Source organism: Triplophysa dalaica, chromosome 16 (assembly GCF_015846415.1).
Source record: "Triplophysa dalaica isolate WHDGS20190420 chromosome 16, ASM1584641v1, whole genome shotgun sequence".
Lineage (NCBI taxonomy): Eukaryota > Metazoa > Chordata > Actinopteri > Cypriniformes > Nemacheilidae > Triplophysa > Triplophysa dalaica.
The window spans coordinates 7,457,885-7,470,269 of NC_079557.1; the positions used below are offsets into that span (position 1 = coordinate 7,457,885).

The window sequence follows — 12,385 nt, forward strand, 5'->3', positions numbered from 1 at the left end:
ACATAGCTCATAATGTAAGTTGATAGGACTGTGTGGGTGAAGCCATGTTTGCTTCTTCAGCCATCTATCTCGTCTCGAGGAGGGCTGTGTAAGGGATTGGGGTATTAAAGATGTAATATAATCATCTCAGTGGAATGGATCAATCATTCCGCCCCATGATCTCTTTCAAATGGCAAAAAACTTCTCCCGTCATGCACACACACACACTGCGCTATGCATTTTTACTGTTGTTTCATTGACCGTTCATTTTCTATAAAACCGCATTACTGAGATCTGTTCATTGATCAAATACCTCCCAGCATGACACAAGACCATATTTTCTCCATCCAGAGTTATATTTTCTGTCATGTACAATCCGCAGTGCTCTGAAAGAGCTGCTTAATAAATTATTCTGACCAGCAGTGAGAACAAGACCAAAAAGATGCAACCAACAAAAGCCAAAATACCGAAAATCAGTTTATTTGACTATTTGACAATTTTTGACAAAGTTTGCTGGAAGTGGCTTTCTGGTAGTAAATGTTCAGTAGTTAAACAAATATAGATGTTGTACAAAAATATCACTATAAATACACATGATGATCAAACATTTTTCTAAAAACAAATAATAATTTCCAACAGAAATAGTATAAATAAAAGTATTATTTTTACTATTGTATTTTATAGAGAACTTTTCTATCAGGTTGTCTAGCTTATGGCCTTGTAACATCAGTTTCAGAACAGCAGCATAATACTGATTTAATTAAAGCCATGCATTATCACTTATTCAATATTTAAACATGCACATAATGTTAATGTGCAAAATCATTACCGCCAATTCATTTGGGAGCAAGTAGGTCATAAACAAGATTCATTTTCAGGTTGAATGGGTGAATAAGTTGTTAATTGGTTGAAGAGCAATTCTAGAGCAATAATCAACATACATTTGTGCGAAGGGGAGGTTTAATTCATGGCACAATATAACTGCATTATAAGCAATAAAAATTCTGATTATCCTCACTCGTCATAATACAAAAATGTCATACTGCCATGTACAAGATATGTTTTCAGTAACTTGCTAGAAAATCCCCCATAAAACCTAAGTAGTGGCTCAGTTAGACATACTTCCATGTGTTGTTTTTATTTGTATAACCTGAGCCATTGAGGACAGTGAAGCAGATTCTCCAAATCCCCGTCTGAGCTTGTGCTTGAGTCACATCTGAATGAAAACATTTCTTATAATCTCTATGTGACATTGATGATTGTAAAGATTTGTGCAAAGTGACAGAAGAGTGAACATGGTGGTTGTAGTAGAGCATCTATTCATAGATATAGCTAGAGCGTTTGTTCAGTAATATTAGGTGTTTTGCAGCATGTGAATGTTCACAATGACGTTATGACACTTGCTGAGGTGGACTAGAGCGAAGGCACTTCATTTTTGCTTGTTTGGTCTACATCTTTGGATGTACAGTACAGTCTACGTGAATTCACCTATACGGTCTACAGCACACACATTCTTTGTTTAGGCAGAGAAGGGTCAGTGCCCCACAGGGACCACCTCCAATAAGATTTGTAGTGATCTGTTCACAAATTCTGAAAAAAAAGAAATAAATAGATAACATTACCATAATTTATATTTCCTAAAAAAGCTGAATGGATGTCAATGAACACAAATGAAAAAAATCCCTCAGACTATTTTATACCACCGAAATAATCATAAATTAAATTTAAGATAATTCATGCATATTCAACAGTTTTTCCATTCGTGTGCATGTGTGACCTCTGACCTGAGAATTTCTGGAACCATTTGGGTTTTCTCTGGAAGTGGATGAATATGTAGTATGCAGGGATGCCTGTGAGTGAGATGGCAAAGCCAATGCCAGTATTAACTGGATCCGAATATAAAGAGAGGAAAACCATGAAGAAACAAGTGAGGGAAAAGACAACAGGGATGAAAAGAGGGACCTGACAAAGAGATAAAAACAGAGAAAAGGGGGAAATTCGTTAAAGGCACAGTGTGTAATTTTTTGGAGGATCTATTGACAGAAATGCAATATAATATACATAACTATTTCTTCAGAGGTGTTTAAAGACCTCACATAATGAAGCTCTAAGGTTTTTATTACCTTAGAATGAGCTATTTCTATCTACATATATCGCGGGTCCCCTCACATTGAAATTACCATGTTGTTTGTATAGTTGCCCCTAAATGGAAAAACTGATCTACAGAGCATGTTTCGTAAATACATTATCTCCTTCCGCAAAGAAGCAAAATTGTGGCGACATCTTAGCTTTGTGCAGCCCAGGTAGTGCTTCAAAAGGGAGGGGTGGAGTGAACTGTTGGTAGCAATTTGCACCCTCACCAGTAGATGCAGCTAAAACCTACGCGTTGCTCCTTTAAAACTGTTTGCTAGAGTACCCATTTTTCAGTTGAGATTAAGTGTGATTAAAATACTTTTTTATTTTATTTTTTTAACTGAGAATAAAATACATGTAAAGAAACATGAAATTTTGAAAAATTCTAAAAGAAAGTCTTATTATTCTGCACATCTGAACAAAGTTTAGGTCAAATAAATGTCTGTCCTTTTTAAAAAAAATGTAAAAGATTTTTAATTACTCTCCAAATGTACGCTTTTGTTCTGACTTGATGAGAGTGTGTCGTTTCTACATTATTACAAAAAGTATGTTTTGCAAGTATTTGACCCAGATTTACAGTGCATTGAAGCTACTTGTATACACTATATCAGAGCATGCATTCCCTGGTAATTCAACCTATGTCCTAGGCTCAGTATAGTTACTGGAACTCAACGGTAAAGTTGTGACTTTAGAAAAAAATGCCAGTTGGTTCAAGGTTATTTCACAGTATTGGATGCTTTTCATCCAAAGTGACTTCTAGTTCACCAATTCCAGAGAAAGGCCCCCTGGAGCAACCTGAGATTAAGTGCATTCCTTCTGGATACAATAACAAAGCGACAGAGCACAATTTAGATCTCAGTAGCTTTCAAGTTCCTGCTGCACCTTTGCTAACCCACACCTTGGAAATAGACCTACAACAGCGTTTTCACAACTAGATATTTAACCAATATATTCTACTAGCAATGTATTAGATTTGAGAAGGTACAAGGCATGCAGCCCACTACAGTAAGTTACCTTAAAAGGTCGTGGCATTTCAGGGCGTGTGTAGCGCAGGTAAATGAGGCCGACTACAGCCACCCCGATGAAGAGCCAGCGCATGAAGCTCATGAAGTTCAGCAGGCTGTAAATGTCCCCTAAGAACAGGATCAATAATGTAACTGGATACTGAAAGAAAAGCAAAGACAAGCACTTGGTTTTAATGTGAAAAAATTAATGCAGACAAAATGTATAAGCACACACAGAAACTAAATGAAAAGTTATATAAGTGAAAATATAAACTTGTTTGCAATTTTCTGAATGGGAGTAACACAATTGTCTATTTTATTATACCAGCTTGCATTTAGAAAAAAAACACACAAAGGGGCCTCTTGTACACAAATATATCAGTACAGCAGTCAAATAGTTTTTAATATTCATGATCATTACCGAAGGTGCCAGGCCCAGACTGATGTGGACTTTAAATGCATCTTTTTTCAGAACAATTATTTTAATGTTAAGCTGATTATTTTAATTAAAAAGTATTAATTATTTTAAAATTTTAACGTTAATCTGATAATGACCATGATTCTTGCAGGTTAAAATTAAACTGTGGGAGAAAACACCACTTCAGATATATCTCATTAAAACATGACCAAACTGGTATGACTTTTGCCCTGGATCACAAAAGGAATTATTTCTCAAACTAATTTGCATTCAAACTTTACATTTTGTTACTACATGTAGTCCGAACCCATGATCCTGCCACAGTCTAAGCAACAGGAAAAGGCAGTTATTACCAAAATGTCAAAGCAGTTTCTTTATTTACAATGAAAATGCATGGTCATCACAGGCTGTCAAAGTGAGATGAAATGTTGCTTGGTTTAAAAAATAAAGAAAGGTCAGGATTTGAACCCAGCTTTCTTTGCATGCTAAACAAAAGCTACATAACTTATTGCACTTTTTTTATACAATAACTTTTTAGTTACTCAAAAGAGTTTTATTATTTTGTTGTTGTTTTTCTTTAAGGCATATCTTATCTTGCCTACAGCACCAAGTAAGCCAGAACAGATAAAAATATTGCACTGCAAGCCCATTTTATGAAATATTAAAACTGCAGACCTATTTGCTTAACTAAACAGGTGTATCAGTTAGGGTTACACAGTGTACCGGTGCAACAGTAGGATTGCAATGCTAAAGTTTCAAAATACTGGAGATGCCACTGTATTGTTTGAACGATAATATCGTAGTATTATAAGTAATGTTGCATTTGCGCATAAACGTTCTGCATTAATAGGCATTTTAAGTGCTGTTGCTTTGTGCCTGTGTGTGTAGAATAACAAAAGCAAGAGTTTTCATAATATCAGACCAACACAACTGTGTGTTAAAGAAAAATAAACAGAAAGTTATAATTATATGGCAATGTCACGTTGTCAAAAATGATTGTTTTGCGCTACTTTGCCAATTAAAACAGTTCTCAACAAAGCAGAATGGTTGCGTTTCTCTGAACAACAAACTGCGATGTTTTGAATAAGAGATTCGGATGAATTAGTGGGTCAGATAGTCATTAATAAGAGTCTTGCTTCTTTCTAGAATAAATCAGCTGATTTGAGCAAATCGGTTGAACGATTTAGTGACTGAATTGCTGCCACCTACTGGCCGTTTTGGACTAACTTTTCATTTTTATAAGAAAGGGTTGATTTCTTCTACTTTTACACAATTATCATAGGGTCCACAGAATGTGTCTGTAAAGTTTAAGCACAAAATTCACAACAGATATTTTATCATACGATGCTCTAATTGCCCAGTTTTGGATGTTTGGAGAAACGCTCTGTTTTGGGCGGTGTTTTTTTAATTGCAAATGAGCTTTTTGTATAAGCACACATTTACTAACAATACACATTGCTTTCTATAAGTGAATGTAGCCTACCTCAGGTAAAGCGAATGATAACACCAAACACATTGTTTTCTATAAGCATACCTGTTTGCCCCGGCGCCATTTCGCGAAGGCGCTTCGGATTTGTGCCTAGAAATGCACACCTGCCAAATAATGCACCCCCTTCCCCTCAATGTTTCGGGTGAGGATAAGATGTTAATGGAGGGGTTAGGATTAGGTGTGAGGAGGGGGTAGAATTAGCAAATCGGACAGTGTGTTATTGAAGAAGGTACATAATCTGGCAGGGGTGTAATCAATAAATTCATAATCAGCACGACACCGGTCCCCGTTGGTCCGGTCACGACCGCTTTCGGGAGTGAGACCAGCAACACGTCCCGAAGTTTTAAAGAGCGAAATCAGAACGGCTCGTTTTCTCACAGGCTTGCAGATATACGCTCACATAAAGAAAGTTACTTGGTTATTAGATGTTTTCTGTGTTGGCAGATGCAACAGAGACCGGATTATAGCATCCTAAACATGGAATAAGTCAGATTTTCATGAAATGGTCCCTTTAAATGAATTCCCACAGGAACAATGTTGTTTTGTATACTTTAGAGTTTACTACAGTAAAAGTAGTAGTAAACAACCTGAGCACAGCCAAATTATTAATACGCTCAAAACTAAAGGACAGTACCATATAACAGTTTACATATAAGACTTTCAAATCCAGTAGCAGGAAGGCCAACGTTCGGTCTCCATCCGTTTTGCAACCCGTTTTCTCTTGCAGCTCGCCGAGTGTAAGTCCGTCAGATATTGGTTTGTGTTTGGGTTCATGTCCGATCGCTCACTCTCTTTTACTCTCAGTGGCAGTAAAATTATTTGAGAGCTATTTTAAGGTTGAAAAACGTCTCGTTGTTGCTTTAAGATTTTTATGGTACAATATCATGACAACCCTAGTATCATTTCCAATGACCATTGAGGCACATCTGTGTTCTTAAGACTCACCAGAACAATCACAGCAGGTAACGGCGTGTGTCGGCGTATGTGTATCATCGAGAAAACCTCAGGAAGCTGACCTTCTCGAGAGGCCACATAAAACATTCTGCGGAAGACAAAAAAGAGTTAATGTAAAACACCCACGTTTTGTCGAGTAGACTTGAGTAGTCAAGGTCTACCTTTACAAATTTGCTGTTCTGGAAGATTCTTTTGGAGGACATCCTTAACTAAAGATGCTAATCGTTTAAGACTCACCGTGAGATGGCAAACAGGCATCCGTTCATGGAACCAAAGCAAGACAGAGCCACGAAAATAGGAACGGCGAATGAGAAGTTTCCCATCAGCTTCTCCGCAAACGTCTGTCGGGGAGGAAAAAAGAGATGCACAGAGATAAAAAGAAAAGCTAATTTTCCAAAACAAATGAGAAAACAACATTGATCTTCCATTTTGAGGCTTGTTGGTGTATATGGATTACCAGTGCAGTGAAAAGGCTTTATATTTGCCATAAAAGTGAGACAAGCAAAGTGAAACAGGCTATAAATGAATGCATTACAGACGTCTAACAAGATGAGAAAGCTTTTAGAGTATTTCAGAGCCTAACGGGAGATCTCTGCACACGGTCTCGGGTGCTGTCAGTTATTTGTGAGAGATATATGATTACTCCAGCAGAGAAACAGACATTCAGTGCCAGCGGCTTTATGTAATTACATTTCCTTTACTGAGAAAGGTGTTTACTATTACAGTCACTACTGCGAATTGCATAAACTCACTTGTAAAGCTGTATCCATATCTATACACTATATTCAATCTTTTTCTTAAACCTTCCAATTATTGGGGGTTCATATATGTTTGATCTTTGTATGGATGCGTTTTAGGGTCATGGCACATTTTGCTCAAGAAATACGCAGCTTTTGACATACATAAGAGCGAATCAATGTCAGTTTTAAAACAACAGACCGATCAAATGAAGCCGGGGCGGGATTTGCATATTTGCATTCGGGCAAGAATATTGAGTGTGTATATTAGCAACAGTGTATGGGAGTTTATGCGTCTATGTTCAATGCCGCCACGTTGCATCTAGTTGTATTTAATGCTAGAGTGGGTAAAACTTTACTGCAGCAACAAAAACCATTAGACGTTGCATCTTGTTTATGATCTCACCTTTACCAATAAAAGAAGCTTTTAACATAAAAGAGAGCAACCCACCACAGCTACTGCATCAGAGGCAAGCAGCTCTTCTGCTGACATCACGGTGTAATATGCCACATTTGTCAGTGTGTAACAGATCGTAACTATCACCATGGAGATGCAGATGGCAAGGGGCACCGTCCTGGGAAGAGAAAATGAATGTCTTAATCACTGTGGCTCGGTTTACCGTTTGAGAAAGGGCTAAATGAAACCATCAAACGTCTTCTAAGCGAATCATAGTTGTTGAGTTTTAATGTTATAACACTGACCTCTCTGGATTCTCCACCTCTTCTGTCACAAAATTCAAGTAGAACCTGTCAAGGTACACAATGCATTCACACATGGAGAACAAGACCTTTTGGAAACATTAGATTTAGGATGGAAGTATGAGGTGGGCTCACCAGCCTGCATAGGCGTACATCCCTGAGTAGAATGCTAGAGGAAGGCCGGTCAGATCGACAGTGCTGAACTCAAATGCGTTCTCGAAATTTTTGGTCTCCCCTGCAAATGCAACCACATAAAATCCATTTGCATTTCGCTATCACGATGGCTAAATTGTTTCGGGATTTCATATTTTGCAGCCCAAGTAGAAATGTAATTAAAAATGAATTAAGAGTTGTAGAAAGTGACAGTAAAGCTTTACAAAAACTGCCCTTCTTGACACTTCTTTTGTAGACAGTTTTATTTTTTATTTTTAGAGCTTGAAACGGCTCGTCCAACCCTCTTACCTAAAAACACACGCAAAGAATTTTGGGATATTAAAGTCAGTCGTTAATATGTCTATACTTCCTTCAAAAATCAATTAGATGAAGGTATCTCACGAGACAATAAAAGAAGCAAACAAGTCTTGGAATGCACTCCCTTAAAGGCCCATGCGTAGTTTTTTGGAGGATGTATTGATAGAATTGCACTATAATATACATAACTTTGTCTTCAAATGTACATAAAGATTTTACTTAATGAAGTTTTCATTACCTTACAATGAGCTATATCTATCTACATACACCACGGGTCCCCTCACATGATATTCACCATGTTATTTCTACAGTAGCCCTAACCAGACAAACTTCTCTACAGAACGTGTTTTGTAAATTTGTTCTGTCCGCAAAAACGTGATGACATCTTTGTGCTGTGTCAGCCTCCATAGTGCTTTGAAAGGGAAGGGTGGAAGCGAGCCATTGGCTGCAATTTGCAACCTGACTGCTAGATGCCGCAAAATTTCATACACTTGAGCTTTAAAGCAGCATTTTTAGTTTTTACAGCCCGTATGATAATGATTAGCAGTAAGCATCATATATACACATATATACCTTTGAAGAGCTGGTATAGCCCTGGAAAAATGATGATGGCGATAGCGAGAAGTTTGCTAAACGTGAGAATAACCTGGAGTCTGGTGGTCCAGGTTACGCTCATGCTGTTTATGTACATGACTGCAGCTGCAATGAAGAGAAATAAACAATAAACCTTAATATATATGCACATGTAATGCTCAAGAAGGCGAAGCGTTAGTTCACAAATAAATAAACTTACTGATCCCGATCGCTGTGGCCAACTTGACAGCAAACATGGGGACTTCACATGGCATGAAGATGGGCTCTAAAATATAGCGGCCAAATGCCAGAGCAATCACAGCCAAACCTGCAGGTCTATAGGAGAAAACATTGCAATGTAATCTCATAAAACATAAATCCCTAATTTACCCCACAAAAATCCCATGATGCCCCATCTTGAATCTTCCTCATGAAGACTTTTCGTCCTGCTTTATATAAAACTAGCTTTCTCACATCCTATAAACACGGGTGTACAGTATGTTAGCCCCGGCGGTGTTGTAATTACATATTGATGTAGGCTAAATCCAACCCATGATCCATTGCGTGAGAGCCCATAACAAATTCTAGGATGGCGGTTTCATTGTCATAAAGCGTTGATTTTTATTCTATGACCACTTGAGCCTGGCAGTAATATTGAGAGATAACCGTCATGGCTTATATTTATTCAGGGTGGTGAAGGGATTGTGTATGCTTATTCTGGCTGTGCCCCAGAGAGCTAAAGATGAAGATGGAGGATGAAGGGGGCTTTACTGACCTTATAGCAATCATGTCTACCCACAGCCTCACAAAAGCCATTTGTGGGCCGAACGCCTCCATGATGTACGTGTAATGGCCACCAGACTTTTTAATACAGGTTCCCAGTTCGGCGTAGCATAGAGCGCCTAAAAAAAGAAAAAGGATTAGAAAGATATAAGAAGAGTTGAGGGAAAAGAAGGCCTAATAGGTGCATGCTTTAGCCGAAATTAAGTTATAATGGCAGGACAAAGGAGATTAGGGTCCAGCCCTTCAGAGTGACCGCAAGATATACCGCACACGTCCCCTTTAAATCATTCTTAAAGACACACGGTTAAGGCAGTTTATTAAGACCATCCATTCACTTTCGAAGAGGTCTGTTTCACAAGCTCTCCAACCGTTCTACACATTTAAATGCTTTAATGAATACTCTGTTCAAATCACAGCCCCGCTTCACTCACGGTCCTTGAATAGCGAGCTTCCAAAGGTAAATGTTAAGAGAGCTTTAAAATACTTCTGCACTAGCAAGAAAAAAGGCAAAAGAATGCAGATTTACGGTCTCTCTGACAAATTGTGGATGAATGGACAGTTTTTTTTTAAGGGCGTCTCTGCTCTTCCTCATAGCCTGCAGGCAACAGCACACAACTGAAAACTGACAAGTGTGAAATGACTCCTGACGTACACATGAATACACACACTGTCAAACAATGCACCTCTTATACACAAACTAATTCTTTCAACACACACACTGAGCTATCAGCCTCCACAGTGTAGTGCGTGAGACAATATAAGGCTCTATCTAGCACCACACAACTCAGCCGCATACATTTATTTGTCCTCCTGCGTAAAAGCAGCCGTCTGTATAGACACAACATGTACTCCCTGAAATTCTTGCTTAGCCACTATCTTGTAAAACAGAAACATCACAATGAAATAAATTTGAGGCAGAACTCTCTGGAAACAATGCATATCCCTATAAGAGAAACTTAAATGGGTGGTGAATACACATGCATTGGACTATACAGTAATATCATGTACATAATTGCACTGCACTTCACATAAATATGTGAAGAGACTATTTCAAAATTATTTTCTATATTTACCATTGATAAGAATGTGTTTAGGTAAAATATTTGTTTTCGTTTCATTCTGTGAACCACAATATTTCTCCCAGTTTTCAAATAAAAATATTGTTTCTATTAGCAGAAAATGAAAACTGGAGAAGCAGGTCAAAATAGTAGAAAAGGTGCTGTAAAGAAAACAAGTTCATATTCACTTTTAAGCATTACCACAATAATATTTCTACATGTATTTAGTCACTGCTAAAGGTTTGATTTTGTTGACTTTCAAAAATAATGTGGGAATTGCCACAATACATCTAGAATGCTGAATGAAAGCAATAAAAAAATTAACATATTTTGTAAACATCTATGAAGCAACATCATTTAAATATTACACAAGTCTTTCACTGAATACTCTTTGCAATGCCACATATATGGCAGTTTGATGTAACAGGATAATACCCCACAATCGTGGAATGTTTTTCAACCGCACTGTAACCACATTACATAGTTACAAGATTTATGGGAAGTAAATGTCTTGACTCACTGGTGTTACCCAACCTTCCTTCATAAATTTGCAATGGCTATTAGACACATTGCACACCTTAAGCAACTCACTGTTTCAATAAATAAACACAGCAATGCTAAATCCCCCTGCAAATAGACATACATGTTGCTCTAGGATATGTTTTAATCTAAAGTTAATGTTTACACTTCACTAGATTTGGAGAGGAAGGACTATACATTATACATTACTGCATGTACAAAACATTGCTAAAAAAAACTTAAACAGCCCCAAGTATCTGATATTTGAATTAACCGAGACAGGTGTAAAAGGCACTCAGTTGTCATTAAAGTCATGAAGAGTTCTCCCTTTCTTTATCTCCTCAAGCACTATGAGTACTATTACACTTCTACTCCTTAAAGAAAAGGCAGATTTAAGAAGACCAAACAAACAGATAAGCAATAAACAGATGTGGTAATGAAGAGACAGTCTGTCTCTTTAAGGACGAATGCGTCAGCAAAGCGGTCTGTCCTGATGAATGACTGAAACGTCAACAGTGGAAGTAATAAGCCACGTGAGTTTCATCACCTCACCGGCTTTTGTACAATTCTCTTTGTGTGTTGTCAACTGAAAAGCAACTTTTGATTTTATCAAGCACTTAGTTGATTGTTTGAGATGAGTGGGTTGATAGAGCATTTCAGTTATTTGTCAAAACTGGTTCATCTGTGTGTTACGAAAAAGATGTGTGTGTGAGAGTATGCACATGTGAGCATGTTCATGTTTGTATACGACCAGGTGTGCGTGTTATTTTCTGTAACACTCACCAAAAAGAGAGAGAATCCCACAGCCGACCCATATCACAAGCGACATTCCCACGCTGCCAGAGTTTTTCAGAATTCCCTTCGGAGAGATGAATATTCCCGCACCAATGATTGTCCCAATGATTATGGAGATTCCCTGGAGCAGGGTCACCTTTTTCCGCAGTTCCACCTTCTCCTCAGGGGCTTCAGCGTGGGGGTCTCCATTTGTTGGGAGCGGTTCTTTCTCTCCGAAATTGCTTTGAGGTGAAACCCCCTTGGGCACAGTCTTTCTAGTCATCTTATTTACCAACTCCAGCACAAACGCGCGCACATTCGCTCACTCTTTTACACACTCACACAGCAAACAATATAAACACTAACACAACGATGTCCCACAGATCAATGAGGCCAAAATGAAAGGTGTTCTCACGGCATAAAGTAAAAAAACTTCTGAAATGCTGTCATAAGTCTAGTATGTCCCTGTCCCTCTCTCTCAATCGCTTTTCCCAGTCTGAAACACTCCCCCGTCACTCTTTCATTGTGCTTTTGTTCCTCTTTTTTGCTCCTGTCCTGTCATTATGCATTTATGGTACATTGTATGAGTAAAAGAGGCGTGTCATGCCTGGATGACGGTGTAGCCGGTAGTGTAGCCCTGAGTCACGACACCTCAGCAAATGTTTTCTCTCCCCTTTCCTCATGGCACATGGTGAGCACATAATAGCCATCAGACGCTTCTTTTGTAACTCCAGTTAACTGTCCCTTTTCTCTCTCTCCTTCTTTCTAAAGCAAATTTCACTGCTGCACTTGTT

At 38.2% G+C, this 12,385-nt stretch overlaps 1 protein-coding gene across 1 annotated transcript; it reads right to left on the reverse strand.

Moving 5' to 3' along the window:
- Positions 1 to 443: 443 nt before the first annotated feature.
- slc7a11 (solute carrier family 7 member 11) lies at positions 444 to 12,152 on the reverse strand. Its single transcript, XM_056769441.1, has 12 exons — positions 11,601 to 12,152; positions 9,233 to 9,359; positions 8,678 to 8,793; positions 8,458 to 8,583; positions 7,549 to 7,648; positions 7,417 to 7,461; positions 7,166 to 7,289; positions 6,215 to 6,318; positions 5,969 to 6,065; positions 3,127 to 3,276; positions 1,764 to 1,941; positions 444 to 1,569 (listed from the first exon to the last, which is right to left on the reverse strand). Exons 1-12 carry the CDS (start codon positions 11,872 to 11,874, stop codon positions 1,514 to 1,516), a joined length of 1,497 nt encoding a protein of 498 aa, XP_056625419.1. The 5' UTR covers positions 11,875 to 12,152; the 3' UTR covers positions 444 to 1,513.
- Between the last annotated feature and the right edge of the window lie 233 nt (positions 12,153 to 12,385).